At 45.1% G+C, this 25,766-nt stretch overlaps 1 protein-coding gene across 6 annotated transcripts in view; it reads right to left on the bottom strand.

The window, feature by feature from the left end:
• The window catches only part of LOC119382513 (uncharacterized), a 28,737-nt gene extending 8,585 nt beyond the window's left edge, over positions 1 to 20,152 (bottom strand). For 2 of the 6 annotated variants that reach the window (XM_037650227.1, XM_049412224.1), the window contains exons 1-5: positions 20,068 to 20,152; positions 10,328 to 10,424; positions 9,601 to 9,703; positions 8,137 to 8,222; positions 420 to 527 (exon numbers count right to left, since the gene is read on the bottom strand). In XM_037650227.1, coding sequence (XP_037506155.1) covers positions 420 to 527; positions 8,137 to 8,222; positions 9,601 to 9,703; positions 10,328 to 10,399 — 369 coding nt within the window. In that variant the 5' untranslated portion in view covers positions 10,400 to 10,424; positions 20,068 to 20,152. Of the gene's footprint in view, positions 1 to 415; positions 528 to 8,136; positions 8,223 to 9,600; positions 9,704 to 10,327; positions 10,427 to 10,616; positions 10,801 to 20,067 lie in introns of those variants that run through there. The other 4 variants (XM_049412223.1, XM_037650226.2, XM_049412225.1 and 1 more) reach the window with 4 other exon arrangements.
• Positions 20,153 to 25,766: the final 5,614 nt, after the last annotated feature.

Genomic DNA, 25,766 nt, shown 5'->3' with positions numbered 1-25,766 from the left:
AACAGCCTTCTGTGGTTCACTGATCTAGCTAATTTTGTGAATGATTTTTTGTTATGCAATAATCAAAGTTAAACCACATACTACTCCCCGCCGCAAGAGTCGCTGGAGCACTATAGTTCTGAGCTTGCTCTCTGTGGTCACAGAGCTCACCAGAATTAGTCTAGCCATAGGCGAGGAGAGTGACTGCTTAAAAGGTGTCCGTCTATAAAAACCGTGTTTCCTGCTCTGGTTGTGCCAAGCAGGCGCGCGCAGAGTTGCATTGAGTTAATCACTGCATATACACCTCTTGAGTGTATAGAGAGCATATACAGTAAAATATAGCTTCTCTGCGATGCTTGCTTAGAACTATAGTGCCTCGCTATGTGCCAATTATTTATGTGCAATTTGCGGGTATGAAACGGTGCAGCATGCGCACTGACGTTCTCCTTGTTGCTCTTCCAGATGGCGATGGCGATCAGAGCCAGGGCGTGTGCCATGGTTGTGAACGAAGACCACCACATGTATGCCAACATTGGGACGCGCGAGTTCTGCCGCCGGAAGGGTGCGCCCGGAAATGGTGCCGACGAAAGAGAAAAAAAAATGCGAACAATTGAGGCACCGAGTAAAAGCAGTATTGCTGATTTACAGTGAGTATTAATATGATTCCTGAGGGCAACGATGCAGATGCGCCTTATTTATTTATTTATTTAACGATGCTGCAGGCCTGAGAGGTCCAAGCAGAAGTGGAATACCAAATACCCATTAGTACGCAAAATGAATAACGCCGCTAAAAAAAAGGAAACTGCGCTATATCGCATGTGTAATACAAAAAACGAAGAAAAAGACGAAAACAACATATGTTCCTGTGACTTTTCAGAATTATCGTCCTCAAAAATCGATTTAGGAAGAGCGTTGTAGTCGGAAATCACCTGTGGGAAAGAACTGTGTTTAAATGTATCAGTTTTAGAAAATGTTGGTTTCAGTGCATGGTGATGGGTGTGTTGAGTCTTTCTGGCGTTTTAGGGTTGGAGAAGGCGTGGATATGTCAAATGTACCTTTCAATATATCATACAAGAACACTATGCGAGCGTAATGTATGTCATCGCATAATCTATTCGGCCACGCCAAGGAGCGTATTGCTGTGAATGTCGGCCATTGCGGTGAACCTCAACCAACGGTTGAGCGTCAACCGCGTATGAACTGCGTTGAGCGTCAACCACGTAACGTCAACAGCGTATGGACTAAAGACAAAACTTTTTTTTTATGTTCCTGACCTAACAGACGAAAACCATTGCGAATATACTTTCCAAAATAAATTGTTAAAGGGGCCCTGCGACACTTTTCTGAGTTATAATGGAATAATCTCACTATTAACGCATGACGCTTCACGAATCCCATGCCGCAGAAATTCTAAGAAGCCGTCAATACGAGCGGAGTTCGCACTGAAAGCTACGCAGGGAGGGGGATGAGAAGGGGGCAAGAAGATGCGACCCCTCGTCAGCGCACGTCATGACCTTGAGCGCTTTATTTCCTTCTTTTTTCTTCGGACGCGCGGCTGACTTTCATTGTGATCGCGAGTGCTCGCGCGGGCACGTGGCGTCATCCCGCGGCGAACACGGCAACTGTTCCGCCCACAATGCTCTAATCAGCCAATGGAAGTGACTTTGGGTATATGGCCCAGTAATTTGGGTATATGGCATCATTTGTAGAGAGAAGAGGGAGTGATTTTTAGCTGACTTTGAGAATTCATTGTAAATTCCATGCCACGTGCTGCGCTATAATGTTTGACTCGTGTGATCTCGGGAGCCTCGACTACAGATCGGCAGTGTTTTCTGGCCATGCTCAAAAAAGTGTTGCAGGGCCCCTTTACGTGCCCGTCTGTAAAATATGTTACCTTTCACATTCTTAGGCGGATCACTTTAATTAACGCAGGGCATGCAGGTGAAAACATGACAAAATTTCATTTTTGCAACTTCAGGATCTTTTCTCTCCGACATTTCGACGTCCTTGAGTGCCGAAATGTTTCAACCAATTGTTTGAACCCGATACTTCCGTGGACAGTTAACAAAACAACCATGCGTTTTTATAAAATAGTATCAAGTAAATGCACAAAAAAACTTCTTACGAGCACTATAAGGGGGTACATATTTTTAAAGTTAAAACATACAAAGGCGAGTGCTAAAGAGGAATCATTCTAAGTTAATGAATCGATATTAAATTCTTTCTCCGAATTAGCATTCATTTTCTGAAACATGTTATTTGCACATTACTTTATACCCAAGTTTACGCTCAGGCGTAAATTTTTTAACATGCTCATTTTATTGCGATAGCAATTATATGGACAGTCTCGGCTGAATTTTGCCGTCACCGCCGTCATGCACCGTATATGTATGTATATATATATAAAGCCCCAAAGAAAATAATTCAGAAAAATGCTTTTGAAGCGCGGAATCGAACCGGGGACCTCTTGCTCTGCAGTAGAGCACTGCACGGGCCCGGGCCGGCCCGAAAGCCCGGGCCCGGCCCGGCCCGCGGGCCGGGCCGGGCCGGGTAAGGGATTGTTGGATCGGGCCCGGGCCGGGCTCGGGCCCGTGATCTTCGGGCTCGGGTCGGGCTCGGGCCTGAGCCAGGCCCGTATTAGGCCCGGGTCTCATCCGGACACCCGACACGTCACGTCGACGGGGATCGCTAAAGAGGCCGCCGGCTGGTTCACTTCGGCGCTCTAATAGACAGTTGTTTTGGAAGCCCTTAGTCCATTTTCAAAGATCGAAGGCGGTCACACGAAGACGACGAGACAGCCATCTTCAGGGAACAGCGAGGACGGTGGCTCGCTCTCTAACGGGTGTGCCTCGCTTTGACAGATCTATGGCACTGCGGTGGCGGTGACTCGGGGAAGAAGGTTGGGACCAGGGCCGTAACTAAGGGGGGGTTGAGGGGGTTCTGCACCCCCCGAAATTCTTTCATTCTTTAACATTTTTGGTTATAGTCAAATATTTGCATGCCTTCACAGCGACCACGAGTTGCCACAGTTGGCCGTTCTACACACCAACACCCCCCGAAAAAAATTCCCGGGTACGGCCCTGGTTGGGACAAAGAACGTTCTTGTTTTGAACACGAAAACGTTGTGTACGTTGGGTGCAGTTGCCTGCCGAGGAGTCAACACGACAGCTTTAATTTATGTAACGCTGCCCAGCCTGGTGTATTCCTACCAGAAGCAGCTAGAGCACGTTTTTTTAAATGCGAAGCATTTCTTAGCGAACTTCTGCGACTTTTGAGCGCATCTATCTATCTATCTATCTATCTATCTATCTATCTATCTATCTATCTATCTATCTATCTATCTATCTATCTATCTATCTATCTATCTATCTATCTATCTATCTATCTATTATCTAATCTATCTATCTATCTATCTATCTATCTATCTATCTATCTATCTATCTATCTATCCATCCATCCATCTATCTATCTATCTATCTATCCATCCATCCATCCATCCATCCATCTATCTATCTATCTATATCTATCTATCTATCTATCTATCTACTATCTATCTATCTATCTATCTATCTATCTATCTATCTATCTATCTATCTATCCTATCTATCTATCTATCTATCTATCCATCCATCCATCTATCTATCTATCTATCTATCTATCTATCTATCTATCTACTATCTATCTATCTATCTATCTATCTATCTATCTAGCCGCCTACGACTTTGTGCCTCCCTGGTCGCTTGGTTAATCGAATGTACACAAAATTGGTTATGGCGTAACATGACTTTACGACGAACATAAATGACAAGTCATAACATGAAAATCATGACACGCATGTCATGTACAGCATGATTTACATGCCACGCTCATGGTGCGCTGGCGGCCGTTTGGCTAGCTTGATATACACCAAAATTGGTATCTTGCGACATGGACCGTGTGACGAACATAAATGACACAAGTTAACATGAAAATCATGACAGGCATGTCATGTACAGCATGACTTACGTGCCAACGCTCATGGTGCGCTGGCGGCCGTTTCGCTAGCTTGATATACACCAAAATAGGTATCTCGCGACGTGACTGTGTGGCGAACATAAATACCAGGTCGTTAACACGAAAATCATGACATGCATGTCATGTAGGGTATGATTTAGATGCCACGCTGCACTCCCGGCCATTTTGTTTACTGGATATATACCTCAATTGGTATGGCATGACAAGAGTGTGTGACGAACATAAATAGCAGGTCAACGCATCGTATATATGTAGCAGAATATATGTTTCATTACCATGGCATATACCAGATTATACACGCATGCATGTATGACAATCTCGCGATATATAGCGAACTAGATGTCACGACATGAATGACTTCATAAGCCTCATTGACAAACAAGACGATGTATGCAGCTCTTTGCTGGCTGCTTCGCATTACCTCAATTCCCACACTGCGTAGGATCTGCCGATTTTTTTTTCATTGCATTGTGCAATAGATGAAGTTTGCAGACTTGCTACTTTTACTCAACAGCCCTAGCTCCTATGCAATTGATGTAAAACTTAAACTAAAAATATCTGCCATGTTTTTTTTTTTTCAGTTTATGGAGGTATATTTTGTAGTCGTTATTCGAAATGCAAAAATAAGATTGCGTGGTTACTGCGTGCGTACATAAAACAGCCAGCTAATGACTCCAATTATAGTTTATATTGCCCTGCAATTATTTCGCAAGAGTGTTACGGGCGTAATTAACCGAAAGTATACACAGTACCAGTGAAAGTCGTGACACTGAAAGAAGTTCCCAAAACAATCTCTAGAAAATATCTTGTGTGTGGCAGGTATCTTCACAATAACCGAAGGTTAGACAGTGCCTCCTTTATGCTCAAGGCATAACTAGCTGAAACGGGTCGGGTCGGGCCGGCCGGGCCGGGCCCAAACCTTTCGGGCCCGGGCCGGGTACGGGCCACATTTAAGAACACCGGGCCGGGCTCGGGCGGGCCGGAGCATGGCGTTTTCGGGCCGGGCCGGGCCCGGGCCGGAAAAATCGGCCCGTGCAGTGCTCTACTCTGCAGCGAGTGGCGCTAACCACTACGCCACAAAACGCAGATCCTCCACGTAGGTAACGGCGAGCGTTATATACACACCCTTTACCGCTGCACGGACTCAGAGACGCTAGGCGCTAATAAGCGTTCCTTCATCACCAGCGAGATGGCGCTAGGAGCGCGACAGGCGGATTTAAAAGTCGTCGGCGAGCTCGCTCGCTTCTTCTTATATTTGCGCAGGAAGAACCTTGCCCTTCCGCTGTCTGCTCGCGCGGTTTTCTCGTCGTGAGGGTAAGAGGATGTTTCACGCTTTCACCGTGATGTCCGCGCTCATGTTACGGAGCGTACGAAATTCACTCGAGCTCAAGGGACGCCGCTAAACGAACAAACAGAAGACGAGCGCGAACTATCAAGTGTCACAGCTCGACACTTGAAGCACTCTGTTTCCTTCGCTGCTTCGGCCGCCTTTGCAACAGGAGCGCTGTTCAAACTGAGAGTGTCCATTGGCGAGCCTCACTTCGTATAGCATTAGTTTCTTGCTATCGCATTCATTGCTTCGCCCTTGCGGCGAAGCTGTGACTTTTTTAGGAAAGTACTTCTTTTGGTCTGTTAAACAAATAGCCGCAATTATTTCTTTCTTTTTTTTCAATTGAGGAGCTCGAGCCTGCGGCTGCTTCGTTTGCTGTGGAAAGACCTTAAACCAACATCAACAGAAATGACATTCACAGAGGCTGACCATGTACGGTCAGCCTCTGTGAAAGATTAGAGACCATGAGAAAGAAGAAAACATGAATATTTTCGCTGCTTCGGCAGGCAGCCTTGAATTTAAGTTTCCGGACCAAATACATTCCAAAATTTATGAGGAATTCAACGTCTTTTCAAACCTAGTGGTCTGCAAAGTTTCGACGCGGACTGTACGTAAAACTGCCAGTCACGGCACATTGGATATGTCGTTGCGATGGTAAACGCGAGGCCGCCCGCTTGATACCGAACAGTGGTCGCATTCTCTGCATTGAAACGCGGGCGAAACCGAAAACACTAGCGTATACTTAGAACTTGGCGCAGTGGAATGTCGTTGATACGATTCTGCAGAATATGTTTTTCTTTTTATTCCCGACCAACGTTCCTTGGAAATACATTTCCGTGTGTTTAATACGATCACATTTTTGCCCGAAATTGGATAATGCGACCGCGAAAATGGATATTGGCCGATAATCTAGAAATCCTACGTTTATTCTTCGGTGTACTAGCTCAAACCGCGTTCCAACAAGCCACGATCTGCACGTTCCAGAGCCGCTGAGGCCGCAGCAGCGTTGAAAAGAAGAAAGTGCAGCGCAAATTGACCAGCTACTTCAATGTTGGTCAACAAAAGTGACTTGCTGACAGAGTATGCATAGTTTCCTCCTTTTAAAGACGATAGTCTTTCTTGGGGAACTTAAAGCAGAAATTTTGGTCTGTCTGTCTTTCTGTTTGTCTGTCTGTCACCCGATTCAGCCACTCGGCCAAAGTTTAACCACTTTCTGAACGCCCAGCCATCTTGAACTGGTAGTGGCATTCATACTTGTGAACATTGTCGATCAAAAAGCAAATGTTACGCATATCTGAGGCGCAATATCAATACGTAAGTGTTAAGTGATGTGTTCCTTTACTAGAAAATACATAGATACGTAATTCTACCCTCTAAGCCAAAATCGAGTATTTGGGGAGTATTTCTGCCACACAAAAATAATCGTCATCTGGCTTGCTCGCGTATCCTTTCTTGAAAACCCAGCTCTCGTCACTTTCCTGTCAAGAATGCTATGTCACGCTGATAACGCGCGCGCCGTTCGTGACCGGAAAGTGCCGCGACCGCGGTGATAACGCGAGGAAAGCACGCGAGGTGGATGACGATTGTTGTTGTGTGGCAGAAACACTCCCAAAATACTCGATTTTGGCTTAGAGTGTAAAGACCCTAGCGTTTCTTAGACAGCGCTGAAAACGCTAGTGTTTTTTGGGCTGCGCTGCAAATGCGAGCTATGAGCCGGATGCGGCGATTCAACGTAGAGGAGGAGGACTCGTAGTACGGCCGGCAGAAGACTATCGTCTTTCGACGACATTTGCAGCGAAGTACGCCGGTACGCGGCCAATTTTTTAAACGTGTTTGGTTAATACGATTTTCGCAGAATACGTTTTATTTGCGGGTTCCCTTGAAAGAAAGTTAAGGCAGCCTGACACTAGGGGTGTTAAGCCTGAAGAAAGTGCGGAGCGGGGCGGCCTTTTTTGTTTCGCTTTATTATTTCTTTCTTTCTTCCTCTGTTTATTTCTTTTTCTCTCTTCTCTGTTTTTTCTGCCTTTTTTGTCTCTGTTTCCTTGTCTTTCTTTCTTTCTCTCTCTCTTTATTTCTTGCTTCCTCTTTGTTTCTATTTCTTTCTCTCATTTATTTCTTTCTCTCTCTTACTTTCTTTCTTCCCTGTCTCTTTGTTTATCTCTTTCTTCCTACGGTATGCTTCTTTCTTTGATTCTCTCTCTTTCTCTTTCTTTCTATGCTACGCTTTACTCTCTCCCCTCCTCCTTTCCCTCCTCATCATAATCACTTACCTTCCCCGCCACCTTGCTATACTGTACTATACAAGGCCATGCTATGTTCTGTCAGCGTGCCTCGATAGCCGAATAATTAGGACGCTTGCCTTCGCATCGTGGGGGCACGGGTTCGAATCCCGCCTCGCCAAGGAACTTTTTTCGCCAAGAATTTCGCCCTTTATCTTTCTTTATCTCTCTCTCTCTGTTTCTTTCTCTTTTTTTCTCTCTCTGTACTCGTTCTCTCAACCATCAGAGATATTTCATTCCGTGCCGGAGAATCGGCGCAGGTGTTTTGGGAGCGAAGCAGAAGATGAAGAAGAGAACTGAGAGCAAGAAGAGGACGAAGAGAGCGTGTGCCGATTCATGATGATGATAGCATCTGTTCGCACTACCCGGCGCAACGAAAAGCTTAAAGAACTCCGCTCTTAAATCGCATCAACGACATTCCACTGTATTAACACCGCCCCCTGCTTTTGTTTATGAACGAGGACCATAGCCTCGAGCGCATGTACAGCAAACTAACTTCCCAGGGAAACAAGAGGTAAAAATCGAGCAGCTTACATCTTCAATGCCGATGATAAGGTATAAATCCATGAGGCTGCTGATGTAGAATGAGGACACCACCAGCGAACCGGCGAACTGTATCTCTGCGAGGAGGACGGTGTCGTGCAGAACCCAATGGATAAAATGTAGACGGTGGTACTTTAAATGTAACTCAGGGTCACGCGTTATTCCGTCTAAAGTAAGAATGGACAGTTATTGGGGTACCAGAGATAAAACTGTCTGGTGAGAGCTATAGGCCTTCGAATGCGCCCTGTATTCTCGCTTCCAAGTGGAGTGGATATTGAAGTCGCTTTTATTATTTATTATATTATTATTTTATTTTACCCTCAGGGTACACAGTACATACAGTGGAGAGGGGCTATCATACATGAATATATCAGTCTAATAATATACAAAAAAATAATTGAGAACTTAACATGGGCTACGCAACGTAGCAGTAATAAAGCAAATAAGCACATAGGTAGATTAATATATACAATAAATATATATGGCAACTCGCAGTAGTACAACAAAGAGATAAAATTACACAGCGGCTAACACTAGGTGATTAATTAGTTAACGAGGCATTTTTAAAATGTATGGGGTCATGGATGCTTGTTATAGACCAGGAAGCTCATTCCATTCTCTAGCAGTCTTAGGCAAAAATTACAGTCAATGGGTAATTGTGCTACTCTTGGGAACCAGAACCCTCCGACGATGGTCCACACCCACTGATATGAAAGGTACGGCATGTATCAGCAATGAAGATACATATGGGTTATGATAGTAAATCTTATGATAAAGACATAGCGGAGAATGTTTCCTGCGAACAGCAAGTAAAGGAAGTTGTAGTGATGCTTTCATGGAGGTTACGCTGGATGTTCTGCTATAATTAGATAAAATGAAACGGGCAGCGCGGTTTTGTGTTGCCTCAATGCTTTGGGTTAATTTAACAAGGTGAGGGTCCCACAACGCTGACGCATACTCAAGCTGGGGGCGAACGTATGTGGTGTATAAAAGTAGTTTAGCGGAGGATGGTAATGTGTAAAAATTTCGTGGTAGGTAACCTAGAGTGCGGGTTGACTTTAGTTTTGGTATGTTCAAAGTGTTTATCCCAAGATAAGTTGTTTGTTATATGTATACCTAAGTACTTGTATGATGTTACTGATTCTAACGGTTTGTTATTTATGAGATAGGCAGGATCCGCCATGTTAGTACGAAAAATTCGCAGGGCCTTTCATTTACTGATATTTAATTCCATGTGCCAAGTATGGCACCACTCATGCACAGCGTTCAGATCTTTCTGAAGAATCGCGAAGTCAGCGGTGCTAGTTATTTTACTGTAGATTACGTAATGATCTGCAAATAAACAAATATGAGAGGGAATTTTAGTAGGCAAGTCATTTATGTATTATACTAAAAATAGCAATGGTCCGAGTACAGAGCCTTGTGGCCCACCATATAGCCGTGAGAGTATCGCACCTGCAGGATTGCTGTCGATCGAGCTGAGCTTGAGCTGAACGGCGGCGTCCTCGGCCATCAGGACGCTGAAGAGGAACACCATCACCAGAATGCTGTTCACGGTCTGGGCGCATAGAGGCAGGAGATAGGGAGGCGGTAACACGTTATAAGGAACGTTGTAAGGGACACGTTATAATGGACACGCTATAAGGGACGCCAAAGAGGGGCCGCTTTCGTTAGATCTGTTAGAGATAAGTTTCTCTGTCTTTAGTATAATTCATATAATTCAGCTTTAGTATAGTTGATCAATCACTTGTGTGTTCTACTGCCATGCCTCTCATATCTATCAAGCAAGAGAGAAAACAGACGTGCGCGCACTACGCACACACGCACAAATGCACAAACATCAGTTGTGAAGTCTCAGCCTTCGTCACCGTATCCTGAGTTGCATTCGGTCAAGCCACCGTTGCATTCGGTCGAATGCAACGGTGGCTTGCAGCGTAGTTTTTCTAACAAGCCGATGTTGTATATTTCCCTATGCATTACCAGTGCGCGCCTGCCACAGAGGCTCTTTTTTTTTTCGGTGGTACCATCTGCGAAAATTTCATGCTCCCTTGTACGAACTCGACGTTAATGCTCGTTCAGCTTTCCTTATGCTTAGAAACACTGTATGTGTTGTGCTCGTCAGTACTCAAAGATGGAAGAACATCTGGCAAATCAAGAGAACTGGCGACGGTTGGTCGCTTACGAAAAAAATGCTGCTCGCAGTCTGTATGCCGGGCCTGTTCTTGAACATTAGGCGGTCAAAGCAGTCGTCCATCGTGCGGCGATGAGGGCGGTGTCAACTGCGAAAAAGCATAATGCTGGACTAAACAATAATGCCTGCGTATCCACTCAAAAACATCAGGGAACCGTAACGGCGTGAACAATATGTTGCCGGTTGAGTATTTTGTACATTATGTATCGGTATCTGTTACAAATTCAATCAGCTCGGAAATAATAAATTGACGTACGTAGTCATCGTAGGAACTCATTACCTGTCGGAATGCGTCCGATGAGATTAGAAGTGACCGCGAATTAGCTCAGCTTTGGAAGCGAAAGCGATGCTTGCTTGCGTGGCGCCTTTGGCTTCTTCTTCATCTTCTTCTCTGATTTCGACAAACAAGCCACAGCAAAAACGGGGTCACAGAGCGTTCTCTGCCTTTTTAATCGCCAGTAAACTATGCTCGCGGCATGCATAATGCATGTCTGCTTGTGCAAATATTGCGACTATTGCCCGCTAGAAACTACAGTTTCGACGATTATTGTTGTGGTGCACGGCATCTCAATAGTGGCAAATCATGGAGACGCTGTGTATACGAAAGGAATGCCAGTGGCGTTCTCGTTTACCAGCTTCCACCGTGGTATCCCGATCCTAAAACTGTCCATTTCTCAACTTTCACTTCTGTTGTAATAAAAAATGAACAACCCATTCCTTGGCTAGGCAAACACTAGTGCGAACACCTGCTCTCCTGTTAGGCTATAGTCCCGTTGATCGTTCAGCGGCCGATAAATGATGCCACATGTACTAACAGGCCCGGTTTAAAAACTTTCTCATTTTTTCCTTTTCTTTACTCCGTTTTCATTAACTTTTACCCTCCACTTACTCTTTCTTCTATAAGAACATCATTGTGTTCAACTTCTTCTTCTCTTTTTCTTTTGTTACTTAAGTGTATTCCAGACCCTTATACTTATGCTGCTAGGTTTTAAGCCTGTAGCCCAGAGATGTGTCCGTACCATCTCTACCAAATATCTATACTGCTCCAAACTTCTGAATTGACAGTAATAATAGCAATAAAAATACCATAATCACCATTAGCGATATTTTTCTTGCTCTCTTCCGACGTAACGGTGGGTACGTGCGATTGTCATCGCATACTCATCATTATTAGCATCATTATTATTGTCATAGTCCTTCACGAACGGCAGCAATGGAGCCAGTGGCACCGGAACAACCACCCGCAGCCAGGTAACGATTTCGCCTACTACGACGTAAGAAAGAAGTCTACGCTGCGATTAGCTCTGGCTTCCGCTATTCACGTTTGAGATATACGTGAAAGTCATAACAGTAGACACTGGCGTAGCCAGGTGGTGGTTGAAAGGTTCAACCCCCCTCCCCCCCACGAAAGTCAAGTTTGCATATGTATATATACACGCACGCGCACACACAAACGCACTCACGAACACACATAAAGTATGATCGAACACCTCCCCTCCCCCCCCCCCCCCCCCCCAAAAAAAAAAATGTTCTGGCTACGCCTTTCATAGTAGAGACCATTCTCTTCACAATCGAAGGATCGCTCCCGCCGTGTTTATGAGCATGTCTGCCGTAGCTATTTTCAATAAATATAACGGATATTTATGGAAAATACCGATCGCTGTTTTCAAAGAAATCGGTTCTATTTCTTTCAGCTCCTGCAAAAAAAAAAAAAAAGAAATTGCGGACGTGCCATGCACTCGACACATCGCACGATTGGAAACGACAAGAATATTAAATAGTAAATTACAAGATGCAACTCTTGGTGAACTTAGCAGTGCAGTAACTTCCGCAGTGCTGCTTGGAGTGCTTCAACGGTGTTTTCCAGCAGATTCTTGATTTATTTTGTGTTACCTTTATACTTTCTTGCTAGTATACACTGTGTAATTTTACCACATTCACTATTTTCTTTTTGTGATTTCCTTATTCTTTATAATAATATCTGGGGCTTAACGTCCCAAGACCACCATATGATTATGAGAGACGCCGTAGTGGAGGGCTCCGGAAATTTCGACCACCTGGGGTTCTTTAGCGTGCACCTAAAGATTTCCTTATTCTTTACGTTTCACTTTTGTTGCGTTTCATTGAGTAGAGATGTTATTTGCTTTAGTCTTGTTCATGTATAAAATAGCACGTTTTGTTTCGTTGTTTTGTATTTTTCATGTTGTAACCCACTCCCCTCTGTAAAGCTTCGGTGATTGAGGGTAACAAAAATAAATAAATAAATAAACAAATAAACAATAAACAATAAACCAATAAATAAATGAAATAAATAAATAAACTTGGCACATTTAAGTCAATACGCAACGTGTCGAAGGTAAAGCCTAATGTGCCTAACCGGTTCGTGAATCGGTTTAGTGTTGAAGACCGGTTCGCGAACCATTATATATTTGTATCTATCTAAACCGGCACTGAACCCGAGCGAAATGGACAGCGTTGATCCCGAACCCGAATCGAAGCCCTATTTGTTTTTCGCCACGACACCCAGGCTCAACCACACCAAGTCATAAGTTTTTACATTTTGTATGTATATATGTGCAAGCAAACAAAGTATTCGGCTGGTATGTATGCATGTAAGACACACACACGCAAATATACATAGAAGAGAGAACTGAGCTATCGTTACCAGTAGCGTAGCCAGGAATGCTTTTCTGGGGGTCGATGAGGGTTGCAGCGTGGGCTTGTTGGTTACTCATTTGAAAGGCTTTTGGTGTAGCGCGAAAGGACACACGGACACGAGAAGGCACACAGGTGTTCCTGTGTGCCTTCTCGTGTCCGTGTTTCCTTTCGCGCTACACCAAAAGCCTTTTCTGGGGGTTTCAACCCCACTTTATGTATGTTCGTGAGAGATTGACCCAAAGTCCAACCACCATGGTTAAAAAGCTCACAGGGCCCCTTATGCATTCTCTTATGGCGACTCGAAGGCCAAAGCCATCTTCATCTTTTTCTTCTCGGTCGATGTGTTGATCCTCCCCCGCCCCCTCCGAAACCTTTCTTCACCTATGGTGGTTTTGCAATGCCTCCAGGACCGGAGGCATTGCAAGCTTTAAGCGCGAGACAGACGGTACGATTTTCCATGCGATGTGCCGGCCGACGCGGCGGTGGGGGAGAGGGAATGGTGGCTGTCCGATGCTACGAAAGGTCACCATTCCGGTTTCCTCACCGCCGTGTCGGACGTCGCATCGCATGGAAAATCGTACCGTCTGTCTCGCCCTTTATGCATCTAGCATACCTGGTTTTGCACTGCCTCCGTGATCAGCGCACCGTTCACCAAGCAACGATGTCATGTGATGACTTCATCATGTCACGTCACGTTATGTGACGTGATGATGACGTCACAAATTTGGGCTATCTGTGACGTCATGACGACGTTATATGGTAACACCATCACGTGATTATTTTTTGCATCACTCGTGTTGCCGCCGCCGACGGTCAATTTTCGAGTGTGATTATCTAAGGCTTTCGCCTTAATATCTCTCCATACTGTAGGCCTCCACCGGCGACGACTCGATCTTTGTGCCCGGCAGGCTGCTACTGTTGCTTTCACCTCCGGAGCCGTTCCAGTATCCAGAGCTTCGCGGCGCTCTGTTTTGTAAGTGAAACGCCGCACGGGCTGAAGCCTTTTGATCTTATGCATGCTTTCGAGCATATATTGACAATAGTGCGCTGTGGTCGTTCATTTTGCTTGTAAATGCCATTTGCTGTGAAGGAAGGTGCAAAAGAATTAGGTGTCGTGCACTACTACACGCGATGATGATCTTCGTTTTTGTTCTTTTCGGGCTACTTCTGCAACGTCTGTCAAGAAAGCGGGCTTTTAAGTAAAAATCAGAGGGGCAGGTTAGAGCTGCAGGCGACATTCATCTCTCTCAAGCCAAACTTTTATCACAGGCCGCGCTAAAGTCCGCCGGGAAAGCTGTTCTACCCTCCGCCTACCCACGGATCATGATTGAAAAACACACACACACACACACACACACACACACACACACACACACACACACACACAACACACACACACACACACACACACATATATATATATATATATATATATATATATATATATATATATATATATATATATATATATGCGCGCGGAGCAGCCTTTGATAATTCGTTCAACGTACATTTGAGGGCACTAAAAGCTCCGCGCGTTTAGGGGCGGCAATCACGTGCTATTATTTTATATTCGCGCGCTTTAAAGAAAGGCCGGGAAAAAAAATTAAGCAGGGGAGTTATCTTAGCATAGATTAAAAAATTCGATGTTTCTGAACAAGCGCTACAACTTTTGTGGTGAAAACTTTTCTCTAGAGTTACTATTTAAAAAGTTCATTAAGCAATCTTTGTTAATGACCGAGCTTGGCGGATTGAAAAAATATTCTGACGTGCTCTACATGGCTCAGAACAATACTGCACTAATTGGAGATGCGTAACACCTATGCTTAATTTTTTAATACTTTGTGCTTTTTAGCTGAAACACCCTGTATATATATCGCGGGATCTCGTCTTGTTGCTCTTGATTGCCGAGCTTTTTAAAAGGCCTGGTCCAAGTTTTTTACCGCTTTCTATGCAGCTTTAAGAGGGTGGAACCATTTCGATAGGAAATGAATCTGTTGATACCCCCTGACTATTGTACAGCGTTTAATGTAGTGTGTTCCGGTCTATGATTAAACTTCCTTCGAATGAATGATGTTTGGTTTTCATCGGCTATGGACGCTACAGATCTGCAATGCCCTGTTGCTGCTCATCCTGTTCTTCATCGTCGTCAACCCAGAAGAAGCGACCGTCTACATTAAGCTCAGCATCGTGCACACCACCTTGAAAGGTAACCTTCCCGACTAAGGATAATAGTGGCAGGAGACCGAATTAGATAGTTCTTACGTCCTTCACGCAGACTTCACGTTCAGGCGGAGCTGCGGCAGTCTTCTAGCACTAATCTGCACGCCAGACCACAATGCTATATATTTACATGTTTGCTGGCTCCACCGTGCTAAGTCCTGGTCCCGGTTTCACGACGATAACGCAGTTCGTGATTCGCTGGCACCTTGGCTGTTTTTCATCGTTGTTGCTTGGATCGGTGCATGCTAGACATGCTGACGTTCATATGCCGATCACTGGCGCAAGTTCTGAGTATGCAGGACCACCTAAGACTTTTTCAGCTCTTCAGCGCATGTTGGTTTGATCGGAAGCACTCGGATGCATCGCAGGAGATTGGTGGCATTGGCGTAGCAAAGGGGGGAAGGTGGGGGGGGGGGAGATAGTCAATCCCTTCCCCCGAAATTTTTCAGTTTTGAATGCGTATATATGCCCACACACACACAAACGCACGCAGGAACATGCATAAAGGACGGTTGTACCCCGCCCCTCCGCCACTATACCCCCCACGAAAAATAATTCTGGCAAGGCTTCTGATTGGTGCTGTGCTGATATACGAGCGCGGGTTGTTATACGTGGTATACTTCAAAAGCCTATAGGCAATTGCATTGAAGACAGGGCGAATTTATCGATCAGCCTGCGTCATTTACTCAATGCAACACCATTGTGATTGGGCAGAATGTGTCGAGTAATAGGTAAGGTTTCTTGATCGCTTTAGTCCTATTATATCAGACTGACTCAGTTGGCTGATTTCCTGCGTCACCGCACGCTACGAGGAATTCAGTTTCTTCTCTACACAACCAATATAGTTAAACGCATTCCACTTCGTACTGAAGAGTGCGAAGCGAATAGTTTTACGTTTAAAGCTGATATACTGCGGCGCTCAATTCTCACTCAGCTGTTTTTCACGATTTTAACTGCTCACACCTCTTAGAATGCTTCTTCAGTGTTGTGTGAACGCAGATTTCTCTCCTTCGAATTCGTAGAGGTATCGCTGCTGCCCATTCCTTACGTGATCACGACTACGCTAAGCATCATGGTGGACCTGCTCCTTCTCATCGGAATCGAAGATGTGAGTGTGATCATGTAGCTTCTTTCTGCTGGCGTAATAGTAATGCCTATGTGAACCCTGATTAGCGATCCCACTCCATGAACAACGCGGAAGCGGACGACACGACGAGGACAAGCGCTCGCCCTCGTCGTTTTTGTTCCTGTCATACGCTTTCGCGCTGTTCGTGAATCATGTACAACCAATTGCCCAACATCACACTTTAATGATCTCTACCCGTATGGGCTTCAAGAATCTGTTTTCTGTAAAGCGTTAATGACATCAGTAATATGCGTAACATATTAGAAGGAAGGCGCCTAGTAAGAAAAAATCAGGAGCCCTTCCCGTGTCGGGAAAATGGGCACAACACGATGCCAACGGCACCTACGCAGTTGGCATCGTGCCTAAGGACTCACATTCCGACGCCGGCGCCAGAACGTGAGGTCATGCGTTCATATCCAGGCAACAATGAAGTGTGGCAACGTGAAATGCCAAGCGCCGTCGATAAAATATCTGAGCGCCATATCAGAAACGTCTGATCACCGACAAGCCCACGGTCGAGAGAACATCGATTATTGGAAAAAGGCGCATACAAATACGCAAATGACCGGGGACGTCCTTCGACCATAATATTTAAAGCAGCGCAAATGACGGGACGAAGGACAAGAAGTTGACACACGAACGCCTACTCGCAACAGGCAGGTTTATTAGAAGAACCAAGAAAAAAAAACGCCAGGCCTGCGCTGAAATCGCAGCACAGTCACTGCGAAAGCTGGAAGAGCGGCGTTTCTAGAGCCCGTTGTAAGCTCTCTTGGGGCTACAATACAAGTACACTAGAAAGGTACCCACTACGCCATAAATCACAATTTTTGTGAAGTTGGGAAGCACCTACTAAGCCATTATTCGTCATTCTGCGGAGAAGCGAGGCACCAGCTACACGTCTGTAAAGCATTATGTGCACTTTGTTGACGCGACGACTGATGACGATGGAGAATTATGGCTCAGCCCATTGCAATGGGTTGGAAGCTTTAAACGGCCCACCAGTTATGTAATTTGCATTGGGTGATGCCCGGTCGCTATTTCCCTCTCCCGTGATGCTGTATAACGTACGTTGACGTGGGAGAGAGACGGGGGGGGGGGGGCGAAGAACTTTACTGAGACCCCGAGGAAATGGATCATGCGCTTATGGGCTTCCTTGGCAACCAATACAAGTGCACTTGCGAGGAACCCACTACACTATAATTTCATTGTAATTTTACTGAGACCCCGAGGAAATGGATCATGCGCTTATGGGCTTCCTTGGCAACCAATACAAGTGCACTTGCGAGGAACCCACTACGCTATAAATCGTTGTAATTTTTGAGAAGTAGGGCAGCAGGCACTGTGCCATTTTTCGTCATTCTACGGAGAGCCGTGGTACCTGCTAAACGCATGTAAGGCATTATGCGCACTTTGTTGGTGCTGTGCCTAATGACGACGAAGAATTATGGCAGAGCCCTTTGTAATGGGTTGGAAGCACTCAACAACCTACTCGTTGCGCAGTTCACATTGTGTGACGCCTGCTTACAGAATTCGCGTTGTGCGACGATTGGTGCTTATTTTACTCTTCTACCACGCTATATTGCATATGCTAATGTGGTTCCTTCCCGACATGAAGCCTGTATAGGACCTTTTTGCAAAGCTGTTTCAAGCACCGGCATGGCTCAGAGGTTGAATACTGGGCTCCCACGCAGAGGGCCCAGGTTCGAACCTCGTTCCATCCTGGAATTCTTCTTATTTCGTTTTTTTTTTTCTTATTTCGAGCGATACTGGTTACGGACACCGGCGGCGGCGGCGGACAACTACGGCGCCAAAAACGGCCGGTGAAATGATCTTATAACAGCTTTCGCTGTAAAAGAAAAAAGAAAACATACAGAAGGTGACCAAAATGATCCGTGCAATCGCCGCCACGAAGAGATCAGGCTAGCATGCGCAAAGGCAAGAAAAACCAAAAGAACCAAGAAACAACGATAGGTAAACAGTCTTCCGTCTTAACACCAGATAGGCAGCAACAAGGTGAGCCAACGAAACAAAAAAAAAGCCCAAAAAACCAAAAAACGCGAAAGCCAGAAGCACCTATCTAGGCCGCCTCCAAAAAACTACTTTCGGTTCGCGATAGCGCCACTGAAGGAGAGCTGATGCAACTCTCCCCAGCATTCTTAATGAAAATTCTTCCATAATCTCACGCGCCGCATCATCCCTGTGCCTAAATATAACAGTAGTTTTATGAAAAAGAGGCGTGCATTTGCAACCTTTACAGTGGGCAGCTAAATTTGACCCATAATTGGTACTTAGATTATTTTTATGCTCTCTAAGACGGGTGTTTAGGCAGCGTCCCGTCTGTCCAATGTAACAAAGCCCGCACGTCACTGGGATGTTGTAGACAACACCGTGAAGCACAGGGCACAAACTGATTATGATGCTTCGTGCTGCATTCTCCTTTTCGTGAGGTAGAACTTCTTTGAAGTTTATGTGAACAGCAGCGCAAATCTTTCCAAGTTTGTTAGGGGCGCTAAACACCACTTGCACGCCGTAGCGGGCACCAACTTTTTTTAGACAATGGGAGAGCTTGTGCGCATAGGAAATGACAGAGGCGTTTTTTTTTTTTCATCCTTCTGTTGTGATACAAACTTCGCTTTTACCTGCTTCAGAAGCTTTTCACATTGGACAACCAAAGTCTGAGGCGCTGCTTGCGCTGCTTTAAATATTATGGAACCTTACCGAGTAGCCCAGCTGTCGACATTGCTACACCTTCGACGTTCGCCGCCACCAAAATCTGTAACTCACAACCAGCTTCGCTTGAATATATAAGGCAAGCAGCTTTCCCGCAAATATCCTGCAGACAATATGGGCGCTTTCGCTGGCTTTTACCAACGGTGCTGAAAAGTTAGTAAAGCGACCATGAGTGCTTCTTGCTCGACATCACGCTGGCGACGCGCAAAGCATCTGCGCGTGCACATTGCCGCTAGGTACATCCTTGCGCTGCAAGCCCACCGTTGTCATCTGTCACGCAGAACTGCCGAGAGGTGCTGCAAGTCTACATCGGCTGGAGTTCGTTGTGCACGGCGTTTGAGTGCGTCTCGTGGATTGGCTTCGTGGCTTGGAAGGCGAACAGCGAAAACGTGAGTAGCGCAACACTCCTGACGTGGCACATTCAGCGTAACTTTAGCAGTCTCGGCTTCAATGATGTAGCCGGAAAAAAAAAAAACTTTTTTTTTTGGGGGGGGGGGGGGGGGAGAAGGCTTCACCATACTTTATGCATGTTCGTGCGTGTGTTTGTATGTGTGCTTGTGTATACACCCATGCGAAATTGGAAAATTTTGGGGGCGAAAAGGGCTTTCAACTCCCCCCAACACACCCACCACCACCTCTTTGGCTACGCCAGTGCTTGGCTTTGTTGGAAACCGTAACTATACCTGGGCCTACGCTACTTATCATACGCTGTAACATACGCTATGTATTTTCGTTCGCGCGTTTGTATGTGTGCGTGTATATATACACATGCAAAATAGAAAAATTCCGGGGAGTTTGAACTCTCCCCCTGGCCCCCGCCACTACGCCAGGGTGCAGTAATAACCCTTGCAATACAAACACAAGGCAAGGGTTTTCCTGTTCATGTTTTATGTTTAGTCTAGCCGCTAATATTAACTTCATTTTCGCAACGACAACGCCACGTCAATTACTTGAGCCCATCGACCGAGATTGTACGTACAGGGCACATTTGACGCACCTGCAGGCAGCCTGCCGTAGACGTGGATTGTTTATCCCCTGGAATTCGCATGGTCGTTCTCTCACCTATGACGTACCTCTATCCTGTCAAAAAAAAGCGAGCAAAAAGCACTAAAAAAGCAGACAGAAAGCTTAACAATAAAGCTATAAATCTTAGCAGCATGCATGCAACACCGGCTTCTGCCCTTTCTTTTCTCTTATTCCTTCACAAATGTACTCTTAACCGCTGTAATAGTTCAGAGTTTATAAATGGCGGCATTCGAGGGAGGTAACTGAAGCAAAACAATTGAAGTTAAGGACACCTGGGTGCGTCATTGTCCCTTCTGCTGCCCCTGTCGACATTTTTTTTCTTCGTTTGTTCTTTCTGCGCATGCGCTTGTCACAGCACTCACTCATACGGTCAGCGGCATTTGCGAGCCACAGCTGCGTGTTTGCCGGACGTTGCCCCTGACAACGCAGAAATTTGAACTTCCGTTGAAAAACTCGGTATCCTTTGCAGCGTGCAGATATGAAAAATTAGTGAGCACGGGGTTTCGCCATGGAGTCAACGTTTCGACAAGCGGTCTTGTCTTTTTCAAGGCTGCGACAGCGTGCAGGACATTTAGAATACGTTGTTTATGGGGGTAGTTAGCTCTGTGTCATGTGCTTGTTTTCTTCTTACGAGCTTGCGGTTTTCACGGCCAGTATTTTCGCGACAGAACCATTACCGCGCATAGTTCTGTTTCTGTCACGTATGAAGCCGTTTGTATACTCTGTCTCAGCAGAAATGCGCGACGTATAGCAGAAGAGCATGTCTTTTTGATGATAATGAGTTTCACTGTGCCTTTTTTCTTGGGGGGGGGGGGAGAGGGGGTGAAAGGTCTGGAGCTAAGTAGTCGTGTCGATTTGCATCGTCTGACTAAGGATGAGAAAGAGATGGTTACAATAAAATTGAATGTAGTAGATAAATTTGCAAAATGGCCTGCATAGGAAACGAGGTGGGGTGTTTTCATTCATTCATTCATTCATTCATTCATACTGCATCTGCTTTATGTCTCGTGTGTCATGTCTGATTCATGTTGTTCATGTTGTGTCCTCTTGACTTTCCTAAGTGTTTTGTACAGCCTATGTGAGGCGAAGTTTCCCAACGCATGCTCAACATGTACCAACTAGCCTAAAGAAATGCCTTACTAAATTCATTCTTTCACATTACCATCTCATAAATGAGGCGCATGAGAAGGAGGCGCAAAGACTACAAAACTCCCATCGTGCAAGTACGTACGTTCACCATAGAATGGTTAAAAAAACGCCAGGCCTGCACTGAAACCGCAGCACAGTCGCAGCGAAAGCTGGAAGAGCGGCGTTTCTAGAGCCCGTTGTAAGCGCTCTTGGGGCTACAATACAACTACACTAGAAAGGTATCCACTACGCATTAAATCACAATTTTTGTGAAGTTGGGAAGCACCTACTAAGCCACTATTCGTCATTCTGCGGAGAAGCGAGGCACCAGCTGCACGCCTGTAAGGCATTATGTGCACTTTGTTGACGCGACGACAGATGACAATGAAGAATTATGGCTCAGCCCTTTGTAATGGGTTGGAAGCTTAAACGGCCCACCAGTTATGTAATTTGCATTGGGTGACGCCCGGTCGCAATTTCCCTCTCATATCATGCTGTATAACATACGTTGACGCGGGAGAGAGACGGGGGGCGGGGGGCGATGAGCTTTACTGAGACCCCAAGTAAATGGATCATGCGCTTATGGGCTTCCTTGGCAACCAATACAAGTGCACTTGCGAGGAACCCACTACGCTCTAAATCATTGTAATTTTACTGAGGCCCCGAGGAAATGGATCATGCGCTTATGGGCTTCCTTGGCAACTCATATAAGAGCACTTGCGAGGAACCCACTACGCTATAAATCATTGTAATTTTACTGAGACCCCGAGAAAATGGATCATGCGCTTGTGGGCTTCCTTGGCAATCAATGCAAGTGCACTTGCGAGGAACCCACTACGCTATAAATCATGGTAATTTTTGAGAGGTAGGGCAGCAGACACTGTGCCATTTTTCGTCATTCTACGGAGAGCCGTGGTCCCTGCTAAACGCATGTAAGGCATTATGCGCACTTTGTTGATGCTGTGCCTGATTACGATGAAGAATTATGGCAGAGCCCTTTGTAATGGGTTGGAAGCATTCAACAACCTACTCGTTGCGCAATTAATTAGCATTGTGTGACGCCTGGTTACAGAATTCGCGTTGTGCGACGTTTGGTGCTTATTTTACTCTTCTACCACGCTATATTGCATATGCTAATGTGGTTCCTTCCCGACATGAAGCCTGTATAGGACCTTTTTGCAAAGCAGTTTCAAGCACCGGCATGGCTCAGAGGTTGAATACTGGGCTCCCACGCAGAGGGCCCAGGTTCGAACCTCGCTCCATCCTGGAATTTTTTTCTTATTTCGTTTTTTTTTTTCTATTTCGAGCGATACTGGTTACAGACACCGGCGGCAGCGGCGGCGGCGGACAACTACGGCGCCAAAAACGGCCGATGAAACGATCTCATAATAGCTTTCGCTGTAAAAGCAGCACAGGAGACGCGAACGCACGCATGGCCGGTAGTGCTGTTAACGGTGGTGGAATATTTTATTAAATGTGTGCGCTGTGGGCGTGGTTTGTAGTCTGGGACTTTGTTGGCAAAGGCGGTTACCCGACCTCTCTCGGTGGCTCTGGAGATAAGAGCCCGACAGGGGCTGCCTACCAGCCCTCAATTGCTGTCTGGTTTATCGGAGCTATATCTGAATTTTCGTGGCAGGCTCATACCGCGTGGTAATGGTCTGGTCGTTCCCTACAATAACCGCTGTTCATGCTGAAGTAGTCTTCGTATATCGCATGGAGAGTGCACGGTTTGTCGAATGGCAGTCTAAAGTTTTCGAAGCTGCCTCTCCTGTTCAGGCCTATAGCTGCAGGCGGCCACCTGCGTCGTGTGCGTGCAGTCCTTCGGGCCAGGCCGTCGGAAGTTATCTCCATAAGTGCAGTTAGAACGTATAACGCAGCATGCTTAACTATCGCTCGTACAAGCGTTTGTGAAAATTTTACAAGAGTAACCTGTATGTACAGGGTCGACCACATCTAAGCTGAACACCTCATTTGTATTCAAACCGGTAAAACTAGAACATTTCTTATACTTCACGGGTGCAATGCCCGTTATAGAACGTCTAATCATGGTGTCGACAAACACAGTAATGATTTTCCGAATTATGTATTAAACAACAGCTTCAATGAGGTCTTGAATACTAATGAGGTGTTCAGCTTAGATGTGGTCGACCCTGTACATGCGCAGCTGCTTATAAAAGCAGCTAACAGTCAGTAATTCTGCAGCAGCTTATGCCGATGTTTATTTTGCATGCTTCACGTCTTCCATTCTTGTTGAGGTTATTCACTTATGCAATTAACTTCGTATTTCTCTCTCTACGACGTGGTTTCTAATTTACAGCTGTACAAAAGCAGCAAAGCGCCTCGTGTACCTTCACTGCCCGCGGCACCAACGCATCGTGCCGATGAATATGAATAATAATGTTAAATAATTTCACTGGACGCTACTTCGAACAACTCATCTGTTAAATACATTAAGCGACTTTTCTTTACACTTCCTATAATTATTTTGTCCATTTCGCAGCTTGCTTTCTTCAAAACGCCGTCGATCATTCTCATCGGTGTAGCGCTCTTCAAGGTAAGTTTCACTGAGGGGCATACTATTTTGAAATTTATTTATGTGTAATTACTCAAGCACCAGACTTCAAATAATTGGCCGTGAGTTATCAAATTAAATGTACGAGTATGGTGCGCCTCTACAAAAAAAAATCATTTGAAGCTCTTTTGACAGGAACAATAATGAGTACTAAAGCCTGAAACACTTCGCAGAGTGCAGCGTCCAACAGAATACATGTGACCCGCGTGAACGAGACGGCTGCTCTGACAGTTGCAATGTATCTGTGTATGAAACGATGTCACTGTTGGCACGACCATGCAGCCCTTATCTCACACGGAAGTTCACCGCGTGTTCAGTGCAAAGCAGTAATGTTGACTTCGGACATTTTTCGAAAGCGTGTCTCAGCGAAATTTAATTGCGTATGTGGTAAGGATGGCCAGGTTACTTTTTAAGCGGTGCACCATTATCCGTAGCGGACGTAACAGTTGTGTTGTGTTACGATAAATGATTCACAATTAGTTTGGTTTGGTTTATTCAAGGCAAAATTGATACAATATTGCCTCGGGGGACACGACTAAAGGCTGGCCTGACCGGGTCGTGCCAGGCTGGCAGCAAAGCAGCTACAGGAAACACACTAGTAACCACTAAAAGCAAAGAACACACAACAGTACGTATTATTCTGCACGGGTTCCAAGATGAAAGGCAACTTAGAGTAGAGTGCAAGCAATTATAAAGAGAGCTCTCATTGTCGTGGTGGTGATACTAACAAATGCGTGCTATAGCGATCAAATCAATGTCAACAAGAATGTCTTGACGACCGCATACTTATGCTCTACTGCAGGTCAAAGCAAAATGGAGTTCCTTAAACGAAATTGTAGCATGAAGAGGTGTTCTCTATTAAATAATAAATGTACGAAACAATCCCAAAGCAACAGTAAAGCAATGAATCTATATTAAGTTACCTGCACTACACGGAACATGCTGTAATTGCGCTATTGAAGACAGCCCGCGCTCGAGTTACGGAGAACAGAGCCTGAAGCGTCAATTTCTATATTTTAGTCCACTAAGCATATTACAACTGTAGCGAACACGAGGAACGGTGGTTGGTCATTACCAGCGCTGCTAATGCTTTACAATAAACAACTTACATTCATACTTGTCATACAACTTTATTATTATTATTATTATTATTATTATTATTATTATTATTATTATTATTATTATTATTATTATTATTATTATTATTATTATTATTATTATTATTATTATTATTATTATTATTATTATTATTATCGTTGTTCTTGTTGCTCCTGCTGTGGTAAGGTGTCGCACAGCTATAAGCTATAAGGCACGAGTTCGACTCCCGGTCACAGGGGCCTCATTTGGATGTGGGCGTAATGTAATGTAAGAACACCCATATACTTAGATTTCTGTGCCTGTTAAAGAACCCCAGGCGGTGAAATTTATTACTGATTCCCCCACTAAGGCCTGCCTGAACAGTCAGTTGATTTATACTTGATGAAGCCAGTGTCGCACAAAATAATATGACAAAGAACACAGGACCGGACACTACAGGCGCTACAGTAGAGTGTAGCCCCCATGTTCCTTGAGTTCTTCATATTTTGTTCAACAAGCGGCTCCAGCAGAAGTGCTCCGTCGTTCTCATTCTTATCACCAGCTCTGTGTCATTCGCAGGTGTACACGGTGCGACAACTCAGGGACTACATGAAAGTTCTGAAGGACGCCCAGCCCATCGTACGGGCTCCCAGTTAGCCTCTCAGCAAGAAAAGTTCAATAAATGCGTCTGCCCTCAACCTGCCAATGTGTTATATACCTGCTTGAATTTGCTGAACCATAGTAGTGAGGTTCATTACAAAAAAAAAAAAATAGCACAAGCTGTCCAGGGTAAAATGTTTTTCCAATGTACAGTGCCAAGTTCCTGTTCGTATTTATAAGTAGTTTTTTACACACACACACACACACACACACACACACACACACACACACAC

The sequence above is a fragment of the Rhipicephalus sanguineus genome, chromosome 2 (assembly GCF_013339695.2).
Source record: "Rhipicephalus sanguineus isolate Rsan-2018 chromosome 2, BIME_Rsan_1.4, whole genome shotgun sequence".
Classification (NCBI taxonomy): Eukaryota; Metazoa; Arthropoda; class Arachnida; order Ixodida; family Ixodidae; genus Rhipicephalus; species Rhipicephalus sanguineus.
This window is presented reverse-complemented; position numbering and strand designations above follow the sequence as displayed.